Source organism: Coregonus clupeaformis, unplaced genomic scaffold, assembly GCF_020615455.1.
Source record: "Coregonus clupeaformis isolate EN_2021a unplaced genomic scaffold, ASM2061545v1 scaf0289, whole genome shotgun sequence".
NCBI lineage: Eukaryota > Metazoa > Chordata > Actinopteri > Salmoniformes > Salmonidae > Coregonus > Coregonus clupeaformis.
The window spans coordinates 197383-223807 of record NW_025533744.1 but is presented as its reverse complement, the minus strand read 5'-3'; the positions used below and the strand labels follow the sequence as shown (position 1 = coordinate 223807).

The 26425-nt window shown below is 42.6% G+C and overlaps 2 protein-coding genes across 4 annotated transcripts in view; one reads left to right on the top strand and one right to left on the bottom strand.

The window, feature by feature from the left end:
• The first annotated feature begins 1411 nt into the window (after positions 1–1411).
• Positions 1412–5436, top strand: cunh18orf54 (chromosome unknown C18orf54 homolog). Its single transcript, XM_041872381.2, has 8 exons — positions 1412–1635; positions 1942–2246; positions 2427–3365; positions 3499–3733; positions 4258–4333; positions 4493–4705; positions 4841–4887; positions 5013–5436. The coding sequence occupies exons 2-8, from the start codon at positions 1955–1957 to the stop codon at positions 5098–5100; spliced, it is 1890 nt and encodes a 629-aa protein (XP_041728315.1). The 5' UTR covers positions 1412–1635; positions 1942–1954; the 3' UTR covers positions 5101–5436.
• Positions 5437–9632: 4196 nt separating this feature from the next.
• wdr91 (WD repeat domain 91) overlaps positions 9633–26425 on the bottom strand; it is a 44517-nt gene continuing 27724 nt past the window's right edge. For 2 of the 3 annotated variants that reach the window (XM_045214631.1, XM_045214632.1), the window contains 6 exons: positions 26046–26140; positions 24906–25077; positions 24397–24505; positions 23380–24005; positions 19172–19369; positions 9633–10414 (listed from right to left, as the gene is read on the bottom strand). In XM_045214631.1, the coding sequence (XP_045070566.1) occupies positions 10247–10414; positions 19172–19369; positions 23380–24005; positions 24397–24505; positions 24906–25077; positions 26046–26140 (1368 nt within the window). In that variant the 3' untranslated portion in view covers positions 9633–10246. The remainder of the gene's footprint in view (positions 10415–19171; positions 19370–23379; positions 24006–24396; positions 24506–24905; positions 25078–26045; positions 26141–26425) is intronic. The other variant, XM_041872385.1, reaches the window with a different exon arrangement.

Sequence of the window (26425 nt, the reverse complement as noted above, 5' to 3'; positions counted from 1 at the left end):
AGAGAATTAGCTGTGGGGTCCCGCAGGGGAGCATCCTTGGCCCAAGTCACTTCCTACTGTACATTCATGATATGAAATCAGCCTGCTCTCGTGAATTGTTTTTGTACGCGAATGACTCTGCTCTACTGGTCTCCCATAAGAACAAAGCCTCAGTAGAATAGATCCTTAGTGCAGAGTTATCCGATATCAGTAGATAACCAACTTTCTCTGCGTCTTGGAAAAACAGAATCCATCTTATTTGGTTCCAGAGTAAAGCTTGCAAGGACCCCTGGTTTTAGTGTCAAAGTGGTCAACTCAGAGGTCACACCAAACACCTCAGTCCTTGGGTGTGAATTGGATAGATACCTGACCGGTGACACTATGACCCTGAAGGTTTTAACTAAGATAAAGCAAAACATAAATGTCCTTGCTCGGACCTCAAAATATCTTGATAGTGTCACACTAAAGACTCTGGCCGGTGCGCTAGTTCAGTTTCACTTTGATTATGGGTGCACATATTGGTTCACCGGCAGCCCCAAACATCTACAGAATAAGCTACAGACCAGCCAAAAACAAGCTGGTTGGAATTGTACTTAAACTACCCCCTCGTACTCATCTGGGGGCCAAGCGTTTTAATCAGCTAGGCTGACTTTCTGGGTAATATTAATTCAACCTGGGCTGGTCCACATAATTATTTCTGACTCAGCCACCAGGTAATAATCACATTCTTGTACTTATATTAGAGATGTCCACCAATACAACACCAGAGCCAGAGACTCTGATATTGTCTGTTTTAAATTTAAGAATGTATCTGGTAAGAACACTTTTTTACATACTGCCGCTGTTGAGTGGAACAAACTACCACAGCAACTCAAAGCCATACCGACCATAACTTCATGTAAAAAATAATTTGATAAAGCTGGCTAATGATCAAGCAATATAACACTTTTGCATGTCTGTATTTATGTAATGTATCTGTATCTATGTCATTTTGTAATGTTTTTGCACCATGGAATTTAGGGACCACAATGGAAATAAGTCTCTTTTGAAATGTATATACTGTGTGTATATGTGTTTTTTTAACTGGCAAATCAAATCAATCAATCAATGGAAAATTCAATCATTGTGATAAATAACCTAATGATGATCACCATTATATCAAATTGTATTGGCAATTCATTGCAATATATTCCAAACTGTACCGCTGTAATTTTGAACATTCATTCCATTTGATTGAACAGTGTAGAGGAGGGGTAGGCTATCTTGTATCCATAATGACGTGGATGAACAACTTCATCATCACAGTGGAAGACTGCAGAGGGTCTTGTAGCCTTGTAGCCGCTGTGACGTAAGAACGCATGGAATATTTCCTGTTGGCCAACACGTTTGCTGTGCTGGAGAGTTTCCACTAGTTACTATAGCCACAAAGTCAAATGTCTGTATCGTAATTTTTATTTATTTCTTATTTAATGTTAGGGTTAGGCATATCATTAGCAGTGTGATTTAAGAAATGATTAGGTTTAAAATCCCATTTTAAGATGAGAAATTGAATAAATAGGCGGGGGTTATGACTTTGTGGCTGTGGTAGCGACTGTGCTGGCGCTTGTTTGCTACGAACCAACTCAACTATAGGAGCTAGCTTACTAATGTTTACCGGTAAGTTTATAACACGTTTCCCATCGTTTAAATGCTTTTGCTTAATAGGTTACAAGCAGGTAAAACCCGCAAGAGTACGACAAAAGCTGACGTTTAAGTTAACGTTTTGTTTTACAGTCAGCAAGCACAAACTTGGCGGGTGGTTTTTTTATTTATCCGTTACAAGTCAGCTGGAGCTACCCACCCCCAGATATTCAGCTTGCTACTAGCCAGATAAACGCATGCTTTCTTTACCATCAGTTTATGGTAACTTGGATATATATGACAAGCTTAAATAAGAAACTATCTAACTTTACAACATGTCAGTTTGTTTGACAGTATGACTTCCGGCCAAGGTGACGTTATCTTTTCTCCGGAGTCAACCGTCACCTCCTTGTTGGCTAGTTCCGGACACCTGAGAGGCACCCAAAGCCTAAATGACCCCGACCTGTCTCTCACCGGCATCAGATACCGGGATCGGGACTATGAATCGGCTACTGAGGCCCTGGAAGCCTACATCGCAGACTTTGACAGAAGCCTGCACACTATTGAAACTTCTACCGGGAGACTGCAGCTCCAGAAAATCCAGATCAGTTCTGCTCTGCCCAGAACTGAGTTCAGGAATAAAGATGGTGAAGATTTAGGTTTTTGTTTTCAATAATGAAATGCTTAACTTTTATCTGTCCAAGTTGTTTGAAGATGGATATAAAAGTATTATGTTTTATCTAGTGGTGCTTGGAACTTAATTAATGTACAATAATTAGCCACCTTGATTGTGTACTGTAATGGTGTATCATGTCCTTGGTTCCCAGTTCTTAGAGAAAGACTAACGGACAGGGAGCTGGACTTCCTGAATCTTCCTGTGGGTTCTGGTCGCCGTGGAGACTCAGACTGCATCAGCCTGACCACCGACGACCTGCTGGTGCTCCCCTGTGATGGCTCCCTACCCGTGACCCGCACCTCTGCCTTCCTCACCCAGTCTGGGGACTACCCTCTGGGGCAGAGCTCCCACTCTAACTCCTGGTCCTCTGGGAGGCCTAGGCCTAACAGCAGCTCTCATATTAAACGCTGCCTGCACTACTCTGCCCCTCACAACACTCCTCACAAGCTGTACCAGTCCAGAGTGGGAACTCGAGCAGGGAAAACTCAAAAGACAGAGCCCTTCACAGGCCTTAGATCCTCAGGCCCCAGAGTGAAGGGGAGCCTGCCGCCCCAGCCCCATCATGGTCTCTACCACCAGACCCCAGGTCCAGAGGTGAACCAGAGGGACCTACCACCCCCAGACTCCCATGGCCCTTTCTCCCCCCACCATGACTACCCTCGCTGGCTGACCAGCCAAAAGTCTGAGATGGATTTCTCTGGGGTCACCAGCATTCCTGACCTGAAGTACCCTGCCTGGCTCCAGGAGTGTGACAATGTTCCCAAAGACATTCCCACCACTACCGTAGACCTCTCAGAGTCTCATAAGGAGACGCAGCATTGGGGCCCGACCCAGACCTTGCCCCCCTCCCCTAGACCTCCCTCCTGGCTGGGTGAGCTGGAGGCTTCCTATGAGGAGCTAAAAGGAAACAAGGAGGACGGTAACGGCGGCCATCTTGAGGGCGTCTCTGGTTCTGATGATGACGGGCAACAACTTCTCAGAGGAGAGGCTGATCACAGGACACTGATGGAGTTGAGACGACAGTTTGCAGAGCGGCTAGCTTTAGCTGCAGAGGGAGAACGGAGCGCTGGTTTCGACGAGCTCTTCAGCGGTATAATACACTTTCTGCATGTCTAAACAACACCACTTGTCCAGACTTAGTCCTCCGTTTACAGTGCAGTACACTGCTACTTTCGTGTATTGTAAAACTTGCATTAAGAGCTGTCCACCGTGTTTCTCCACAGATGATAAGATGGAGAGTTTGATCTTGAAGGCAGAGGCCCTTAACTCTCCTTCGCTAGGCCTAAACGCTAACCGCCAGCTGCAGAACTCTCCTTCGCTAGGCCCGACCAGCCAGCTGCAGAACTCTCCTTCGCTAGGCCCGACCAGCCAGCTGCAGAAGGACATGGGACAGAGCCCTGGGGGCTCAGAGGATGCCCTAGAGGCTGATCGCTCTTGGGACAACCCTGCCATCACATTGTGAGTGCTAGTCCATGATCCTCCTAGTGTCAAAGTGGTGACATGTACTGTGGTGTATTGAGAAATGTATTATGTGTTAATGAGAATGTTTAGATTTAAAATGGTTGCAAATAGCCAATGGGATTTGTGTGCAGGAGTTGAGTTATTTGAATTAACAAATGACATTTGGGGTTTCCGTTCTTGCATTGAAGTGATTTGGATTACGAGATGCAAGGGCGGTGAAAAAGTTAAATGACGTAAAGGAGAGTTGGGCTGAAGACACTGTAGTAGTTGATTGGAATGTGTTAAGGTGAACATGAAATAAATCAGTTCTGGTTATTATAAGTATGCTTCGGAGTCATCAGTGAAAGAACCCAGCACCTCAGGATGCAACATGTACGAATACTCTCAAAATACAAACGAGCATGATACATTACCAATATTAAGTAGGATATGTTTTGCAGAATCTACTTAGTAAACTCAACTATTATTGAGCTATAATTTCACAGAAGGCTTTGCTAAACGTTTTGCTTCTCTCCCTGCAGTAAATCACCAGTGCCAGTAGGGGGAGCAGAAGACACACTCATCACCACAGAGCCTCTGAGAGACAGGAAAGATGAGGTCTGTACAAAATGTTTCTTGATAAGATGATTCCTTTAGTCCATGTAATGTTTTAACTAAGAATTCTGATTGAGAGTTGGGTTTATTGTAGCCCAGAGCCATGTACTTGAATCCTAACTCAACCCCCCCCATCTTCCATGTTGTGGCGTGCCTGTGCAGGCTGCCTCAGGCTCATGTTCGTCGGGCTACAGCAGCAGGAAACACCCTGGTCCGGTGGAGGCCCTCAAACAGATGCTGTTTAGCCTGCAGGCCGTGGAGCAACAGGTCAGTCTGGAGAATGACTCAACACAAAAGGAAGTCACCTTGGAGAATCCTTCAACACCATACCAAACGCCAACGTTAGAGAACGGCACAAAACCACTGATGATAAAGGTACTGAAAATGAGATGGATGAGGTGTAGACTTCAAGTTATCTGGTTTCTAGTTATGAATCTATTTTGCCTGACACATAACTAGATGACATAACTGATGTGAACCTGAGCAGTGATACCGTTGTCTGAATTACAGATGTCAGATGACTATGACACTGCGCTCGGTGGACAATCATTACAGAGGTACAGTACTTATACAAATAGATACATTTAGTCTACTGTCTTATTTCAGATATGTCCTTTTTTCTAAAGACCCTGATACTCTGTCACATAAAATGGTTAAATAACTATCTTATCTTTTGTTTTAGGGCCCTGCATCACCTTGGGAGATTGAAGAGGCTTGTTGAAGACTCACCTGGTGGAAAGGCCAAATCTCAGAAAGGGACAGAGTTGTAGAAGAACAGCCATATCTTTATTGGATAGTGTTGGTTATGTGAAAATGGTCTGAAAAAGCATAATGTCTAGGTCTTGACTTGGACATTGAACATGAGGGTCAAACAAGTAAATCTCATTGACAGGGGAATTTCAGTGCCTCGAGTATTAAAGAACAAAACTAGTCCACAGTAACTACACTAATAGCCGGTTTGTATTGTTTGTTTATAAGTTTCTATTTTATGATATCTCAAGTGCACATAACATCTAGTAAATTCAATATTCAGTAAAGCCTTGTGCCTTTATAAACAGGAAGATCTCACAGAACCTGATTTTAATAAATTGTACGTCACAATGCCATGCTTTTTTCTTTGTTGTCTGTTTTTATATAGTGAATTTCAGAGAATCCAACGGTAGGAAACCGATTGTAAGTATTTGATCCCCTGCTGATTTTGTACGTTTGCCCACTGACAAAGAAATTATCAGTCTATAATTTTAATGGTAGGTTTATTTGAACAGTGAGAGACAGAATAACAACAAAAAAATCCAGAAAAACGCATGTAAAAAATGAACCGTTTTTTAAATGATATGAGAAAAAAATATTCAATTTTATTTGGAATGGCAAGCCTGACCAAATTAAACGGGCCTATTTATATAATGAATATGAATTCGGAGGACAGAAATTATTAAATATTAAAGCATTAGACCTATCACTAAAAGCTTCAGTCATACAAAAGTTATACTTAAATCCGAACTGGTTCTCTAGCAAATTAGTAAGATTGTCTCACCCAATGTTCAAGAATGGCCTTTTTCCCTTTATTCAGATCACAACCACTCACTTTCAGTTATTTGAAAAGGAAATCATCTCCCAGATATCACTATTTCTAAAACAAGCCATAGAAAGTTGGTTGCAATTTCAATGTAATCCTCCAGAAACGACAGAACAAATAATGCAACAAATATTGTGGTTAAACTCAAATATACTAATTGACAAAAAAAACTTTTTTTTTTTGACAATGTTTCAAAAAGGTTTAATCTTTGTAAATGATATCATCGGTAGGACTGGTGGAGTTATGTCGCACATGCAGCTAACAAAAACATATGGAAATGTCTGTATAGTGTTTATGAACTGATACGCAAAATGACACCGGATTCAAAACTTAATCTTTCAACTTAAATTATTATATAAAATTCTTGCTACCAATATAATGTTATATACATGGGGGATACAATCTTCTCAGCTCTGCAGATTTTGCTGCGAAGAGACAGAATCATTAGATCATTTGTTTTGGTACTGTCCATTTGTAGCTTGTTTTTGGACACAGGTCCAGGAATGGCTAAAGGATTGCAATATTTACCTGTAGCTAACCCTGCAGATAGCATTACTGGGTGATCTGAAAAGGCATAGTCAATCGATCAATAACATAATACTATTAGCAAAAATGTTTATTTTCAATTTACAATCTGTAGAAACAATGAGAATAGAAAGGTTCAGAACTTTTGTAAGACATCACAGTACAGTTGAAATATATATGGCAAATAGAAATCCTATATGGATGGTGTTAAAAGATAGATGGGAGGTGTTGAATGGAGCTGAAGGATGGGACTAATAACAACTAACAACAAACAATATCAAGATAACTAATGTAAAGCACGCTGTGTCCATAATAAGTATATAGGTTGTAGGTTGGGAGCTTTTGTGAAGGAGCACAGTTAGAAAGATATGGCATATAGAAGCAAACCGGATGGACATCATGAAAATGATCGGAGAGGTTGAGAGTAGAAGAAGTTCAGGTGAAAGAACCAGCAAAATGTAATTACTGTCAAATTGACTGTGTCCATAAAATGTAGATAGTGGGTATGGGCAGGAAGTAGAGGCCTAAGCATTGTTGTTCACTAGTTTACTCCAAGTGGGGAAAGGGTGGCGGGGTTGGAAAGTAATAAAGGGGAATATATATATTTTTAAAAAGGATTATATATGTGTATGTTTGTGTGTATATGTGTATGTGTATATATACAGTGGGGGAAAAAAGTATTTAGTCAGCCACCAATTGTGCAAGTTCTCCCACTTAAAAAGATGAGATAGGCCTGTAATTTTCATCATAGGTACACGTCAACGATGACAGACAAATTGAGAATTTTTTTTCCAGAAAATCACATTGTAGGATTTTTAATGAATTTATTTGCAAATTATGGTGGAAAATAAGTATTTGGTCACCTACAAACAAGCAAGATTTCTGGCTCTCACAGACCTGTAACTTCTTCTTTAAGAGGCTCCTCTGTCCTCCACTCGTTACCTGTATTAATGGCACCTGTTTGAACTTTTTATCAGTATAAAAGACACCTGTCCACAACCTCAAACAGTCACACTCCAAACTCCACTATGGCCAAGACCAAAGAGCTGTCAAAGGACACCAGAAACAAAATTGTAGACCTGCACCAGGCTGGGAAGACTGAATCTGCAATAGGTAAGCAGCTTGGTTTGAAGAAATCAACTGTGGGAGCAATTATTAGGAAATGGAAGACATACAAGACCACTGATAATCTCCCTCGATCTGGGGCTCCACGCAAGATCTCACCCCGTGGGGTCAAAATGATCACAAGAACGGTGAGCAAAACTCCCAGAACCACACGGGGGACCTAGTGAATGACCTGCAGAGAGCTGGGACCAAAGTAACAAAGCCTACCATCAGTAACACACTACGCCGCCAGGGACTCAAATCCTGCAGTGCCAGACGTGTCCCCCTGCTTAAGCCAGTACATGTCCAGGCCCGTCTGAAGTTTGCTAGAGTCCATTTGGATGATCCAGAAGAGGATTGGGAGAATGTCATATGGTCAGATGAAACCAAAATATAACTTTTTGGTAAAAACTCAACTCGTCGTGTTTGGAGGACAAAGAATGCTGAGTTGCATCCAAAGAACACCATACCTACTGTGAAGCATGGGGGTGTAAACATTATGCTTTGGGGCTGTTCTTCTGCAAAGGGACCAGGACGACTGATCCGTGTAAAGGAAAGAATGAATGGGGCCATGTATCGTGAGATTTTGAGTGAAAACCTCCTTCCATCAGCAAGGGCATTGAAGATGAAATGTGGCTGGGTCTTTCAGCATGACAATGATCCCAAACACACCGCCCGGGCAACGAAGGAGTGGCTTCGTAAGAAGCATTTCAAGGTCCTGGAGTGGCCTAGCCAGTCTCCAGATCTCAACCCCATAGAAAATCTTTGGAGGGAGTTGAAAGTCCGTGTTGCCCAGCGACAGCCCCAAAACATCACTGCTCTAGAGGAGATCTGCATGGAGGAATGGGCCAAAATACCAGCAACAGTGTGTGAAAACCTTGTGAAGACTTACAGAAAACGTTTGACCTGTGTCATTGCCAACAAAGGGTATATAACAAAGTATTGAGAAACTTTTGTTATTGACCAAATACTTATTTTCCACCATAATTTGCAAATAAATTCATTAAAAATCCTACAATGTGATTTTCTGGAATTCTTTTTCTCTCATTTTGTCTGTCATAGTTGACGTGTACCTATGATGCAAATTACAGGCCTCTCTCATCTTTTTAAGTGGGAGAACTTGCACAATTGGTGGCTGACTAAATACTTTTTCCCCCCACTGTATATATATATAAAAACATGGGGGATTGGAAGTGATGCAGACAATTACATTGATGGAAGTTACAATCTGCAATATTAAGCTGATCTACCCCCCCCCAAAAAAAAAACACTCCACGAGGTGAGATCTTGCATGGAGCCCCAGGCCGAGGGAGATTGACAGTTATTTTGTGTTTCTTCCATTTGCGAATAATCGCACTAACTGTTGTCACCTTCTCACCAAGCTGCTTGGCGATGGTCTTGTAGCCCATTCCAGCCTTGTGTAGGTCTACAATCTTGTCCCTGACATCCTTGGAGAGCTCTTTGGTCTTGGCCATGGTGGAGAGTTTGGAATCTGATTGATTGATTGCTTCTGTGGACAGGTGTATTTTATACAGGTAACAAACTGAGATCAGGAGCACTCCCTTTAAGAGTGTGCTCCTAATCTCAGCTAGTTACCTGTATAAAATACACCTGGGAGCCAGAAATCTTTCTGATTGAGAGGGGGGTCAAATACTTATTTCCCTCATTAAAATGCAAATCAATTTATAACATTTTTGACATGTGTTTTTCTGGATTTTTTTGTTGTTATTCTGTCTCTCACTGTTCAAATAAACCTACCATTAAAAATTTAGACTGATCATTTCTTTGTCAGTGGGCAAACGTACAAAATCAGCAGGGGATCAAATACTTTTTTCCCCTTCACTGTATATAGCTAACGTCTCTCACTTCTGTTCCTTCTGTTTCCGTTTGGATGATTCCAATGTTCTGAGATATAATATAATACCTATATTTGGGTCTAGTGAAGTATAACCATTATAATATATCATCATATAACCATAATTCCATTGGTTGTTGTATTTGAATCCAGTTGATTTTCATCCCCCCCCCCCCGACACCAAAATGGTCCATAACGACAGAAAAAAAAGAAGAAAAAAAAAACACTTGCTAATACAGGGCTATCTACAAATGTTTATTGTCATAATCACAAGTGATTATACATACATGATGAAACAAACAACCCCTGATCAGGAGTACTGCGTCAAACGGAGAAGCAAGAAATGGTCCCACGTCTGCACGGTGCAGCCTAGGACCGGTGCACGGTGCAGCCTAGGACCGGTACACGGTGCAGCCTAGGACCGGTGCACGGTGCAGCCTAGGACCGGTGCACGGTGCAGCCTAGGACCGGTGCACGGTGCAGCCTAGGACCGGTGCACAGTGCAGCCTAGGACCGGTGCATGGCATCTCATAACCAGTTCAGATTTGTAGGCACAACTTCTGTACTGCATCAAATATAACATTGTCTCTCACATGGACTGAACACCACTTGCAGGTAAGGAATGAGTTGATGTTGCTCTAATTATGACTTTCTAATGCCCCATTTCATCCATGATATGTTTGTGGACCGTCCAGAGCTACTGTATAGGACTGCCTTAGGTCAGTACAAAGTATTACATTTTATAAGACGTGTGCTACTGTGCAATACATCGGCTTCAAAAGTGTGACGCTCCAATAAAATGCTCCGCTCCAATGAGGCCCCCTCCCTCACAACTTTAAAAAATCGATCAACCAAATCAGGACTTCTGTGCCAGTAGCGTGCTGAGTTTGATCTTTCCGTCCATGGATGCGGTGAGGCAGGTGCCACAGTCCATGGCAGAGCACCAGTCCACTGTGACCACGGGGGCCTTGTGACCCCCCAGGGGCAGAACCCTCTCCAGACCACTCTCACTGGAGCTGTTCAGCTGGAAAGGAGAAGAGGAGACAGTCAGGGCAACAAACAAAAAAAACACCCTTGCCTTGTTCGCACTAACTCTCACACTTGTCAACACTGATTTTGCCAATAGCTACTTCTATCGAGGGAAGAATTGACTTCCTATGGCTATGCCTTAAAGATGGAATGCCCATTAAGCGAAGCCACTGATAACACCCAGGGACATTTGTTATTGTTTTGTTTATGAAAGGAGGAGGAGCATCTACGTAAACAAAACGTGTAGTACATACTCTGCTGTTTTATCCCGCATGCAATGATGTGCAATGATGTCAGAGGGGGGAATGTTTGTTTGAAGTATCGTCTTTGTTGTTGTAATCTCGCAAACAGACGTGGCAGTTTCACCGCTATGGATTCCAGCTTTAAAGATGGACTAACTGTAAGTCGCTCTGGATAAGAGTGTCTGCTAAATGACAAATGAAAATGTAATGTTGGTGCCATACTTACTACTACACACCGATAGTCTGCTTATTGTAGCTGGGAGAGTGGGAGAAGCTCCATCACTAATACACATCTCCTGCATGACATCCAGTCTTAAAGAGATCTGTTCACTTCACAGCAGAGACTGTATAATATATAACGGTTCACAGGCAGCGGGGCAGCAGCAGCAGCTGATGTACAGATCCATTGGTATTAAATTAATGTGGTATATAATAGGTTTCACTCTCATGCAGGAGGTTTTGTATTAGTGCTGTTCAAACGGAGCCTCCTAGCCACACACAGACACAGACACAGACACACACACACACAGACACACACACACACAGACACACAAACACACACAGACACACACACACAGACACACAGACACACAGACACAGACACACATAGACAGACACACACACACACACACACAGACACACACACACAGACAGACAGACACACACACACACACACACACAGACACACACACACACAGACACACACACACACACACACACACTCCCAATAGCCCCCTTAGCCTCTGTTTTGAGCGATCCTGCGAGCCGTTTGAAGTGGGAGTGTTGTCCTAATTCAACTTTGAGCGAGGTGTAGTGCCTTTTCAGCCCTCTAGTTGGGCCTAGTGATTCCAAACTAAGCGAATCGAGTTGCTGGCTTCCTACTGAGTGGTACTCAAAATTCCCATGAAGCTCTGCGACCCAAGGCTAGAAAATTGTATACCACTGATCTAGCATGTTCCGAACTCCTGTGTGTAACATAAGGAAGGACGCTAGAAAAATGTAACAGAAAAATAAACCTGGTTAAAACAGTGTACAGTGTATATTTTGCATTTGTGAAATTATTTTGATGTGATATGGAAGTAAAGGCCTTTATGTTTCTAGAACCGTATCGCTTCACGTTTAGATGGAGTATCTGGCTGTTTTGGCTGCCAGAGCCAGTCTCCCTCTAAACAATAACATATAAGGTCCTTGGATGTTAAGGAGTAACGGTAAGCTCGCCTGCAATCTTTAAACGTCCAATTGTAGACGCTTTTATCTCAATATCAGATCATTTCTAGGGAACAATTAAGTACCTTACTGTCAATTAAAATGGTTAAAAAAATGCTTCTTATCAAAGAGCAATTTCTCAAGCAAGAAATTTGCTAGGACCGTTTAGGAGTGGTCTGAGTGGGGATGGGGAAACTGAAAACTAGCCGTTATTGGCAGAGAGGTTTGGAACTCTCTTTCTTATTGGTCTATGAACTAATTTACCACCTGGTGATGTCAACAGGCAGGCCAAAACTCCATCCCACCAAAACAGGCTGAAATTTCAGGAGGTCTTTTCAAACAGCTCTTATACTAAAAGGGCATTATCATAATTTTTACAATTTCACAATATTATTCCAAACTCATAGTAGAAATATACACTATGTGGCCAGTTTATTAGGTACACCCATCTAGTACAGAGTCGGACCCCCCTTTGCCTCCAGAACAGCTTGAATTATTTTGGGCACGGCAACGTTGCTCAATTGGTATCAAGGGACCTAACGTATGCAAGGAAAACATTCCCCACACCATTACGCCACCAGCCTGTACTGTTGACACCAGTCAGGATGGGTCCATGGACTGATGCTGCTTACACCAAATCCTGACTCTGCCATCAGCATGACGCAACAGGAACCGGGATTCGTCGGACCAGACAATGTTTTTCCACTCCTCAGTTGTCCAGTGTTGGTGATGGCGTGCCCACTGGAGCCGCTTCTTCTTGTGTTTAGCTGATAGGAGTGGAACCCGGTGTGGTCGTCTGCTGCAATAGCCCATCCGTGACAAGGACTGACGAGTTGTGTGTTCCGAGATGCCGTTCTGCACATCACTGTTGTACTGCGCCGTTATTTGCATGTATGTGGCTCGCCTGTTAGCTTGCACAATTTGCCTGTTTGTGGCTCACCTGTTAGCTTGGGATCTACCTGTTTGTGGCTCGCCTGTTAGCTTGGGATCTACCTGTTTGTGGCTCACCTGTTAGCTTGGGATCTACCTGTTTGTGGCTCGCCTGTTAGCTTGGGATCTACCTGTTTGTGGCTCACCTGTTAGCTTGGGATCTACCTGTTTGTGGCTCACCTGTTAGCTTGGGATCTACCTGTTTGTGGCTCACCTGTTAGCTTGGGATCTACCTGTTTGTGGCTCACCTGTTAGCTTGGGATCTACCTGTTTGTGGCTCACCTGTTAGCTTGGGATCTACCTGTTTGTGGCTCGCCTGTTAGCTTGGGATCTACCTGTTTGTGGCTCGCCTGTTAGCTTGGGATCTACCTGTTTGTGGCTCGCCTGTTAGCTTGGGATCTACCTGTTTGTGGCTCGCCTGTTAGCTTGGGATCTACCTGTTTGTGGCTCGCCTGTTAGCTTGGGATCTACCTGCGCCTTCATTGCTGGGACTGCCTGTGTCTGCGACGGCTGTGCCGACTCCAGCAGCGGCTTCGTCGTCGAGTTCGGCTCCCTTCCCCTCTCTCTGGATCTGAAGGGGCACTGGCTGCTGTGGGAGGTCTGGACCTGTCGCCGGGAGCAGCGGGCGTATGCTATCCTACTTCTCATGGGCCCGTGAAAGGTTCCACAAATTGTGTGAGGGTTTCAGATTCCTCCATCCCCTTCTCCAGCCGTTGTATTGGGCAGTTCAATGATGACAAATGTCTCAGTCCCTGGAGCAAAAACGTTGTGCTATCCAGGAGCACGAGGACATGACATCAATTTGCTGCTCCCAAACATTTTAAACCTGCATCAGGAAATTGAGTCTATCATAGTTCATGTGGGATTCAATTACATTATGAAGGGCAGCTCAGAAAAACTGAAGATGGATTTTAAAGAACTGATTGGGTCTCTGCTAGACACCAACAAACGCCCCATAATATCTGGCCCTGTGCCCTCCCTAAATCGTGGCATTGAACGTTTTCAGCAGACTTTTAGCCTTCAATAACTGGCTTCGAGACTATTGCAGCTCTGTGGGTGTAACATTTATTGACAATTTTGATACCTTCTGGAAACAAAGCTAGTTTTATAAGGAGGATGGGATCCACCCAAATCATTTGGGTTCCTGGATCCTTTCACATTATAAGGCTGCGTTGATACAATGACTTATCAATGACCTAAGCCCAGCTCAGTTAATCCCTACCATTGTGTCGCTGAGTTGCCATAATGCTTCAGCAAATGTACATTATCCCAGGGGCGTTGGAAGACACAATGTAAGTAACCTCATTTATGTCCCTCTAACTGCCCTGAATGCCTCTGCTGATCCTACAGCTATTGTATGCAGTAATCATATGCCTAAGAACCAGATTAATACTGTTAGCACTGAGCCGGTGTGCCTGAGGAGGAAGTCCACTGTGTGCAGCTCACCCTGCACTAACATAAAGAACATGAGCACATCTACTGCTGCTAAGCTTCCCAGTAAAGCAATGAAAACAATCAAGCATCCCAGAAAAGCGCAAAAAAATAGCCCACGTTAACATATGTAGCTTAAGAAGGTTCATGAAATCAATAATTTGCTAGTAACAGATGACATTCATATTCTGACTATCTCTGAAACGCACTTAGATAATACCTTTGATGACACAGTGGTAGCAATACAAGGTTATAACCTTTAAAGAAAATATAGAAATGCCAATGGTGGAGGTGTTGCTGTTTAAATTCAGAACCACATTCCTGTAAAGCTTAGAGAGGATCTCATGTTAAATACTGTTGAAGTAATATGGCTACAGGTTCATCTGCCTCACCTAAAGCCCATTCTTGTGGGAAGCTGCTATAAACCACCAAGTGCTAACTGTCAGTATCTGGATAACGTGTGAAATGCTTGATAATGTATGTGATATCAACAGAGAGGTGTATTTTCTGGGTAATTTAAATATTGACTGGCATTCATCAAGCTGATGAAAATGCTTCAAACTGTAACTGGTGCCTGCAACCTGGTTCAGGTTATCAGTCAACCTACCAGGGTAGTTACAAACAGCACAGGAATAATATCATCAACATGTATTGATCACATCTTTACTAATGCTGCTGAAATGTGCTTTAAAGCAGTATCCAAATCCATTGGATGTAGTGATCACAATATAGAAGCCATATCTAGGAAAACCAAAGTTCCAAAGGCTGGGCCTAATATAGTGTATGAGGTCCTACAAGAGGTTTTGTAGTGATTCCTATGTTGTTGATGTAAAGAATATTTGTTGGTCTGTGGTGTGTAACCAGAAGCTACACTTGACACATTTATGAAATGGCTTATTCCAGTTACTAATAAGCATGCACCCATTAAGAAAATGAATGTAGAAACTGTTAAATCCCTGTGGGTTAATGAGGAATTGAAAAATGTTATGTTTAGAGGGATGAGGCAAAAATAATGGCAAATATGTCTGGCTGCACAACCGATTGGCAAACGTACTGCAAATTGAGAAGTCCTGCGTCTAAAGAATGATAGTAAAAATCTGTGGAGCACCTTAAATGAAATTTTGGGCAAAAAGGCAAACTCAGCTCCATCATTCATTGAATCAGATGGCTCATTCATCACAAAACCCACTGATATGGCAAAATACTTTAATGATTTTTTCATTGGCAAGATTAGCAAACTTATATAAACGCTGCCACTACACATCCAAGTATAACTGATCAAATTATGAAAGACAAGCAATTTTTGAATTCCGTAAAGTGAGTGAGGAAGAAGTTATTTTTTTCTATTGTTGTCAATCAACAATGACAAGCCACCGGGGTCTGACAACTTGGATGGAAAATTACTGAGGATAATAGCGGACAATATTGCCACTCCTATTTGCCATATCTTCAATCTAAGCCTACTAGAAAGTGTGTGGCCTCAGGCCTGGAGGGAAGCAAAAGTAAAAAAAATAGTAAAGCCCCCTTTACTGTCTCAAATAGCTTACCAATCAGCCTGTTACCAATCCTTAGTAAACATTTGGAAATAATTGACCAGATACAATGCTATTTTACTGTAAGCAAATTGACAACAGACTTTCAGCACACTGACACACATGACTGATGATTGGCTGAGAGAAATTGATGATGAAAAGATTGTGGGAGCTGTTTTGTTAGACTTCAATGCGGCTTTTGACATTATCAAACATAGTCTGCTGCTGGAAAAACGTATGTGTTATGGCTTTACACCCCCTGCTATATTGTGGATAAAGAGTTACCTGTCTAACAGAACACATAGGGTGTTCTTTAATGGAAGTCTCTCCAACATAATCCAGGTAGAATCAGGAATTCCCCAGGGCAGCTGTCTAGGCCCCTTACTTTTTTCAATCTTTACTAATGACATGCCACTGGCCTTGAGTAAAGCCAGTGTGTCTATGTATGTGGATGACTCAACACTATACACATCAGCTACTACAGCGAGTGAAATCACTGCAACACTTAACAAAGAGTTGCAGTTAGTTTTAGAGTTGGTGGCAAGGAATAAGTTAGTCCTAAATATTTCTAAAACTAAAAGCATTGTATTTGGGACAAATCATTCACTAAACCTCAACTAAATATTGTATTAAATAACTGTGGAAATTGAGAAAGTTGAGGAGACTAAACTGCTTGGAGTAACCCTGGATTGTAGACTCATGGTCAAAACATGTTGATACAACAGTAGCTCAGATGGGGAGAAGTCTGTCCATAATAAAGCGCTGCTCTGCCTTCTTAACAGCACTATCAACAAGGCAGGTCCTACAGGCTCTAGTTTTGTCGCACCTGGACTACTGTTCAGTCGTGTGGCCAGGTGCCACAAAGAGGGACCTCGGAAAATTACAATTGGCTCAGAAAAGGGCAGCACGGCTGGCCCTTAAATGTACAAGGAGAGCTAACATGAATGATATGTATGTCAATCTCTCTGGGCTCAAAGTTGTTTTTGTAAGAAGTGTTGACATGCTGAATGGACCAAGGTGTCTGTTTAAACTACTAGCACAAAGCTTGGACACCGATGCATACCCCACAAGACATGCCACCAGTCTCTTCACAATCCCCAAGTCAAGAACAGACTATGGGAGGTGCACAGTATTACATAGAGCCATGACTACATGGAACTCTATTCCACATCAGGTAACTGATGCAAGCAGTAGAATCAGATTTAAAAAACTGATACAAATACACCTTATGGAACAGCGGGGATCGGGAAGAAACACAAACACAGGCACATACACACATACAGTCGTGGTCAAAAGTTTCACAAAGTTTGCTGCTTCAGTGTTTTTAGATATTTTTGTCAGATTTTACTATGGTATACTGAAGTATAATTACAAGCATTCCATTAATCCCATCGCTCAAACGCATTAAGAAGGAAATAAATTCCACAAACTAACTTTTAAGAAGGCACACCTGTTAATTGAAATGCATTCCAGGTGACTACCTCATGAAGCTGTTTGAGAGAATGCCAAGAGTGTGCAAAGCTGTCATCAAGGCAAAGGGTGGCTATTTGAATAATCTCAAATATAAAATATATTTTGATTTGTTTAACACTTTTTTGGTTACTACATGATTCCATATGTGTTATTTCATAGTTTTGATGTCTTCACTATTATTCTACAACGTAGAAAATAGTAAAAATAAAGAAAAACCCTTGAATGAGTAGGTGTTCTAAAACGTTTTACCAGTAGTGTATTTGTTGCATGAGAAATATAAGTACAGGCATTGTGAAAAACACAAGGCTCGTCCTCAATGAATTGCGTGGTAGGCTATCCATTGGCGACTTCTGATATGCGCGAGTGATGTAGTGATGTCCCATACCCTAGGGTGATGTAGTGATGTTCCATTCCCTAGGGTGATGTAGTGATGTCCCATTCCCTAGAGTGATGTAGTGATGTCCCATTCCCTAGGGTGATGTAGTGATGTCCCATACCCTAGAGTGATGTAGTGATGTCCCATTCCCTAGGGTGATGTAGTGATGTCCCATTCCCTAGGGTGATGTAGTGATGTCCCATTCCCTAGGGTGATGTAGTGATGTCCCATTCCCTAGGGTGATGTAGTGATGTCCCATACCCTAGGGTGATGTAATGATGTCCCATTCCCGAGGGTTATTTATCTCTCCCTACCAATAGTTGCTCCGTTTTCCAGTGCCACTCCCCCACTGAGGGACACTCCCCCACTGAGGGACACTCCCCTACTGAGGGACACTCCCCCACTGAGGGACACTCCCCCACTGAGAGATACTCCCCCACTGAGGGACACTCCCCCACTGAGGGACACTCCCCCACTGAGGGACACTCCCCTACTGAGGGACACTCCCCCACTGATGGACACTCCCCTACTGAGGGACACTCCCCTACTGAGAGACACTCCCCCACTGAGGGACACTCCCCCACTGAGGGACACTCCCCCACTGAGGGACACTCCCCCACTGAGGGACACTCCCCCACTGAGGGGAGGGCTATTGGGATTGAGCCACACACACAGGCTGGCATTACTAAAACTGTAGTACTGAGTCATGGTCAAGCGAGTGGGGACACTCCTGGCTCTACGCTACTGCCAAGGGGTGTATTCATAAGTTTTTTGCTACGGAAAACGTTTCCTCCCCGTTTGCTTCCGTTTGGTTAATTTTTTTACATTTTAGTCATTTAGCAGACGCTCTTATCCAGAGCGACTTAAAGTTAGTGAGTGCATACATATTTAAAAAAAAAAATTGTTTCATACTGGTCCCCCGTGGGAAACGAACCCACAACCCTGGCGTTGCAAACGCCATGCTCTACCAACTGAGCTACACGGGACTAGACTGGGGGACTAGACTGGTTCCTAGTGAATACACCACATGAGAGCAGGGTCCACCCTTGTAAAGCACCTTCTGACCTTCTCTCCTCCACATCTCCCTCTCTGTTTTTGTATCTACATAAAAAATACGAAAAGGTTTCAAAAAAAAACTTTAAGCCAGTGGTTCTCAAACCTTTCCTTGGGGACCCTCAGCCGTTCCACGTGTTTGATCTACTCCATAGCTGGCACACCTGATTCAACTGGTCAACTCATCATCAAGCCCTTGACTACTTGAATCAGGTGAAATAGCTCAGGGCTACAACACAAATCGTGAAACATCTGGGGGGTCCTTGAGGAGAGGTTCGAGAGCCACTGCTCTGAGCAGCCTTACTACCTCAGGTTTTATTGAACCGTTCGTATTTTAGTGTGCGTCCCAAAATGACACCCTATTCCCTACATATAGTACACTACTACCCCTATGGGTCCTGGTCAAAAGTAGTGCTCCATAAAGGAAATAGGGTGCCATTTGGGACACATTCAAAAAAATAGGAAATGGTTAATCAAAAAAATAAAAAAAACTCTTAAGCAGCCTTTACCCTGTAGATGATTCCTCCGTTGTTGGAGCAGGTGAGGACGTGTTGTCCCTCCGAGTCGAAGGCGAAGAGCCGTCCGCGTGGCACCTGGACCTGCTTGTACCCACTGTACCCAGATAGCACAAAGGGCCCCGTGGCATCCTGGGGCAGGGAGTGCTCGAACTGCTTCTCCCCACATCGGTGGATGTTCCACTGGATAAACTGGAAAACACACAATTACAGATGGTTATTACCGTGTAATTACCATTTAACTACTATGTTACTGATTCAGAGGGGTTGGGTTAAATGCGGAAGACACATTTCAGTTGAATGCATTCAGTTGTACAACTGACTAGGTATCCCCCTTTCTCTTTCTGTCTGTGTTACTATTTGGCTACCAGGTCAGTAAGTGACTGTAACGTTGACATTTTAGTCATTTAGCAGACACTTATCTAATCTAGAGCCAATCAGACACTATTATGTTACAACTTGGTTACTAGTGTGACACTACCATGTTACTACAGTCTCACTACCATGTTACTACCATGTTACTACAGTCTCACTACCATGTTACTACAGTCTCACTACCATGTTACTACAGTCTCACTACCATGTTACTACAGTCTCACTAACATGTTACTACAGTCTCACTAACATGTTACTACAGTCTCACTACCATGTTACTACAGTCTCACTACCATGTTACTACAGTCTCACTACCATGTTACTACAGTCTCACTACCATGTTACTACAGTCTCACTACCATGTTACTACAGTCTCACTACCATGTTACTACAGTCTCACTACCATGTTACTACAGTCTCACTAACATGTTACTACAGTCTCACTACCATGTTACTACAGTCTCACTAACATGTTACTACAGTATCACTACCATGTTACTACAGTCTCACTACCATGTTACTACCATGTTACTACAGTATCACTAACATGTTACTACAGTCTAACTAACATGTTACTACAGTCTCACTACCATGTTACTAACATGTTACTACAGTCTCACTACCATGTTACTACAGTCTCACTACCATGCTACTACCATGTTACTACAGTATCACTAACATGTTACTACAGTCTCACTAACATGTTACTACAGTCTCACTACCATGTTACTACAGTCTCACTACCATGTTAATACCATGTTACTACAGTCTCACTAACATGTTACTACCATGTTACTACAGTCTCACTAACATGTTACTACAGTCTCACTACCATGTTACTACAGTCTCACTACCATGTTACTACCATGTTACTACAGTATCACTAACATGTTACTACAGTATCACTACCATGTTACTACCATGTTACTACAGTCTCACTACCATGTTACTACCATGTTACTAGTCTCACTAACATGTTACTACAGTCTCACTACCATGTTACTACCATGTTACTACAGTCTCACTACCATGTTACTACCATGTTACTACAGTCTCACTAACATGTTACTACAGTATCACTAACATGTTGCTACCATGTTACTACAGTCTCACTACCATGTTACTACCATGTTACTACAGTATCACTAACATGTTACTACAGTCTCACTACCATGTTACTACAGTCTCACTACCATGTTACTACCATGTTACTACAGTCTCACTAACATGTTACTACAGTCTCACTACCATGTTACTAACATGTTACTACAGTCTCACTACCATGTTACTACAGTCTCACTACCATGTTACTACCATGTTACTACAGTCTCACTAACATGTTACTACAGTATCACTAACATGTTGCTACCATGTTACTACAGTCTCACTACCATGTTACTACCATGTTACTACAGTATCACTAACATGTTACTACAGTCTCACTACCATGTTACTACAGTCTCACTACCATGTTACTACCATGTTACTACAGTCTCACTAACATGTTACTACAGTCTCACTACCATGTTACTAACATGTTACTACAGTCTCACTACCATGTTACTACAGTCTCACTACCATGTTACTACCATGTTACTACAGTATCACTAACATGTTACTACAGTCTCACTACATGTTACTACAGTCTCACTACCATGTTACTACAGTCTCACTACCATGTTACTACAGTCTCACTACCATGTTACTACCATGTTACTACAGTCTCACTACCATATTACTACCATGTTACTACAGTCTCACTAACATGTTACTACAGTCTCACTACCATGTTACTACAGTCTAACTACCATGTTACTACCATGTTACTAGTCTCACTAACATGTTACTACAGTCTCACTACCATGTTACTACCATGTTACTACAGTCTCACTACCATGTTACTATCATGTTACTACAGTCTCACTACCATGTTACTAACATGTTACTACAGTCTCACTACCATGTTACTACAGTCTCACTACCATGTTACTACCATGTTACTACAGTCTCACTACCATGTTACTAACATGTTACTACAGTCTCACTAACATGTTACTACAGTCTCACTACCATGTTGCTACCATGTTACTACAGTATCACTAACATGTTACTACAGTCTCACTACCATGTTACTAACATGTTACTACAGTCTCACTAACATGTTACTACAGTATCACTACCATGTTACTAACATGTTACTACAGTCTCACTACCATGTTACTAACATGTTACTACAGTCTCACTACCATGTTACTAACATATTACTACAGTCTCACTAACATGTTACTACAGTCTCACTACCATGTTACTACCATGTTACTACAGTATCACTAACATGTTACTACAGTCTCACTACCATGTTACTAACATGTTACTACAGTCTCACTAACATGTTACTACAGTCTCACTACCATGTTACTAACATGTTACTACAGTCTCACTACCATGTTACTACCATGTTACTACAGTCTCACTACCATGTTACTACCATGTTACTACAGTATCACTAACATGTTACTACCATGTTACTACAGTCTCACTACCATGTTACTATCATGTTACTACAGTATCACTAACATGTTACTACAGTCTCACTAACATGTTACTACAGTATCACTAACATGTTACTACAGTCTCACTACCATGTTACTAACATGTTACTACAGTCTCACTAACATGTTACTACAGTATCACTAACATGTTACTACAGTCTCACTAACATGTTACTACAGTCTCACTACCATGTTACTAACATGTTACTATGGTCACAAATTATAATTTGCTTTTTGATAAACAGAGACTAAACTCACCTGATATGGAGTTGAGGTAACTCACCTTAGTTAGTAGCATGTTAGTACCGTGTTACTACCTGAGTTCAGTTAACTCACCTTGCCGTCCTCTCCAATACTGAACACTGTATTCTCATCATAGCTGAACTCAACACTGTACACCTCCCCATCATGTTACTTACTAGTGTTACTACCATGTTACTACCGTGTTAGTAGCATGTTACTACCATCTTACTACTGTGTTAGTAGCATGTTACTACCATCTTACTACCGTGTTAGTAGCATGTTACTACTGTGTTACTACCGTGTTAGTACCGTCTTACTACCGTGTTAGTAGCATGTTACTACCATGTTACTACAGTGTTAGTAGCATGTTACTACCATCTTACTACCGTGTTAGTAGCATGTTACTACTGTGTTACTACCGTGTTAGTACCGTCTTACTACCGTGTTAGTAGCATGTTACTACCATGTTACTACAGTGTTAGTAGCATGTTACTACTGTGTTACTACCGTGTTAGTAGCATGTTACTACTGTGTTACTACCGTGTTAGTACCGTCTTACTACCGTGTTAGTAGCATGTTACTACCATGTTACTACCGTGTTAGTAGCATGTTACTACTGTGTTACTACCGTGTTAGTAGCATGTTACTACTGTGTTACTACCGTGTTAGTAGCATGTTACTACTGTGTTACTACCGTGTTAGTACCGTCTTACTACCGTGTTAGTAGCATGTTACTACCATGTTACTACAGTGTTAGTAGCATGTTACTACCATCTTACTACCGTGTTAGTAGCATGTTACTACTGTGTTACTACCGTGTTAGTAGCATGTTACTACTGTGTTACTACCGTGTTAGTAGCATGTTACTACTGTGTTACTACCGTGTTAGTAGCATGTTACTACTGTGTTACTACCGTGTTAGTAGCATGTTTGTACCATCTTACTACCGTGTTAGTAGCATGTTACTACTGTGTTACTACCGTGTTAGTAGCATGTTAGTACCGTCTTACTACCTGAGTTCAGTTAACTCACCTTGCCGTCCTCTCCGATACTGAACACTGTATTCTCATCATAGCTGAACTCAACACTGTACACCTCCCCATCATGGGCCCTCCAGCTCATAGCACAGTCATAACGCTGCATGTCTATGGAGAATAGAGAGACATTATAACAGCTCATAGCACAGTCATAACGCTGCATGTCTATGGAGAATAGAGAGACGTTATAACAGCTCATAGCACAGTCATAACGCTGCATGTCTATGGAGAATAGAGAGACGTTATAACAGCTCATAGCACAGTCATAACGCTGCATGTCTATGGAGAATAGAGAGACGTTATAACATCTCATAGCACAGTCATAACGCTGCATGTCTATGGAGAATAGAGAGACGTTATAACAGCTCATAGCACAGTCATAACGCTGCATGTCTATGGAGAATAGAGAGACGTTATAACAGCTCATAGCACAGTCATAACACTGCATGTCTATGGAGAATAGAGAGACGTTATAACAGCTCATAGCACAGTCATAACGCTGCATGTCTATGGAGAATAGAGAGACGTTATAACAGCTCATAGCACAGTCATAACGCTGCATGTCTATGGAGAATAGAGAGACATTATAACAGCTCATAGCACAGTCATAACGCTGCATGTCTGGAAAATACAGACATTATAACCGCTCATAGCACGGCCATAGCTCTACATGTCTGGAGGATAGAGAGAAAATAGAGGCACATGTTAACAGCCATATAAATATTATTATTAGAACAGCAATCCCCATTGAAGTCAATGAGTGGCCTTTTTCATTCTAGTAATTCTATGTTCACAGCCTCCTCTTCATTCAGAGACCTCATTGCAGTCAGCTATGTCAACTCCGAGATCTAGTTATTAGTGCCTACAGTGCGTCAAGCATTATAATGCATTATGAAGAGGCTATTCATAGGAGAAGTGTTACCATATCATCTATTTCATCTCTCATCATAGTGCCGGTCTTCGTTAAGCACAGTCAACAAATGAGTGAGAGTAAATGAATAAAGTGACTTACCGAACAGTCGAATGACTCCGTCAGCAGCTCCAGTCACCAGTAGGTTTCCGTTGTGGTTGAAGGCTGTACAGTTGATGGCTACAGGACCTGGCTCCAGAGAGAACTGAAGCTGAGGACAGAAACAGGAAATGGCGATATCACATGGTTCAGTGACTGGAAAGACATGAATGAGGCTACAGGGCTATAACTTCAGACGGCTAGGGTATACATGTAAAATATTTATATATAATATCTAGTACATATCTGTAATTGTATCTATAATATCTAGATATTTACGCATATATAACTGTGATGCATTTCTCAATGTTTTAGCAAAATGAAGTTACTGTTCTAAGAAATACCAGCAAGTTGCCCCATTCAACTTTAAACTATAACAGCAAGCAACACTGGTAAATGAGAAAAATAGACGTGTCCCTCCTCTACAAGGACTTGGGTGTTAGGGTGACACAGTACACGTGTTTGGGTGACACAGTACACGTGTTTGTGTGACGTGTTTCCTACAGCAGTACCTGCTGTTTGACAGTCTTGGTGTCCCACAGCAGCAGCTGTCCAGAGACAGGGAGGGGATTGGGACAGCGTGGTACCGTCTCTGTTACACTGCCAGAGCGCCCGGGTCCAGCGTGGGCTGCTGCAGAACACACAAAGGACGTCCCACTGGGGCTACAGGCCAGGGACAGGATCCTACACAACACCACACAGCAACAGGACAGGAGACACCAGACAGATCACTGAGTAGTGCCTTCCATTATCAAACCTCTTCAGCAACAGGACAGGAGACACCAGACAGATCACTGAGTAGTGCCTTCCGTTATCAAACCTCTTCAGCAACAGGACAGGAGACACCAGACAGATCACTGAGTAGTGCCTTCCGTTATCAAACCTCTTCAGCAACAGGACAGGAGACACCAGACAGATCACTGAGTAGTGCCTTCCGTTATCAAACCTCTTCAGCAACAGGACAGGAGACACCAGACAGATCACTGAGTAGTGCCTTCCGTTATCAAACCTCTTCGGGAACAGGACAGGAGACACCAGACAGATCACTGAGTAGTGCCTTCCGTTATCAAACCTCTTCAGCAACAGGACAGGAGACACCAGACAGATCACTGAGTAGTGCCTTCCGTTATCAAACCTCTTCGGCAACAGGACAGGAGACACCAGACAGATCACTGAGTAGTGCCTTCCGTTATCAAACCTCTTCGGGAACAGGACAGGAGACACCAGACAGATCACTGAGTAGTGCCTTCCGTTATCAAACCTCTTCGGGAACAGGACAGGAGACACCAGACAGATCACTGAGTAGTGCCTTCCGTTATCAAACCTCTTCGGGAACAGGACAGGAGACACCAGACAGATCACTGAGTAGTGCCTTCCATTATCAAACCTCTTCGGGAACAGGACAGGAGACACCAGACAGATCACTGAGTAGTGCCTTCCATTATCAAACCTCTTCGGGGGTGGTTTACCAGATACAGATTAAGATGGTGAATCTCCATAGAATTGTTGTTTTTGTCCAGGACTAGGGTTTAAATCTGTGTCTGGGAATCCAACCCACTCTAATGAGACATGAAGACTTTTGCTATAGATATCCATTATTCCAACCACGATGCTTTGTCAAATCACTCTGAATAAGAGGCCTCTCAGCTTACCGTGGATGAGTGTCATCTATGGCCATCTCGTACAGGTTCTTCTTAGCGTCAGTGTCGTACAGCCTCACTGTACCCGCACCACTGCCCAGCAACAGCTATAAGGACGCAGGAGCAAAGACAGTTTTACTGATGGGGTTTCCGCTTCCCCACATCACTCTGCAAACAGGCAGAGAACAGGGTGCTGAGGACCGAGGATGCCATTACTACCACATGGAAATATAGACCTGGCCGGACAGTGTTCATTAGGGCACACAACTGAAGAAAACAGACTGAAACAGGGTAGGGACAACTGGGACTTGTCCAATAAGAAACGTTTGTTTTTTGCTATGATGTACCCTAATGAACATAGCCCTGATGTGCCGTGTTGAGGTTAGAGGTCA

What these genes read in the sequence shown, in the direction of transcription:
- cunh18orf54 (XM_041872381.2), top strand. Translation starts at nt 1,955, where the DNA reads ATGACTTCCGGCCAAGGTGACGTTATCTTTTCTCCGGAGTCAACCGTC. An exon ending in TGAGAGACAGGAAAGATGAG is followed by an intron (nt 4,334 to 4,492) that starts GTCTGTACAAAA and finishes GTGCCTGTGCAG; the next exon opens with GCTGCCTCAGGCTCATGTTC. An exon ending in GGTGGACAATCATTACAGAG is followed by an intron (nt 4,888 to 5,012) that starts GTACAGTACTTA and finishes CTTTTGTTTTAG; the next exon opens with GGCCCTGCATCACCTTGGGA.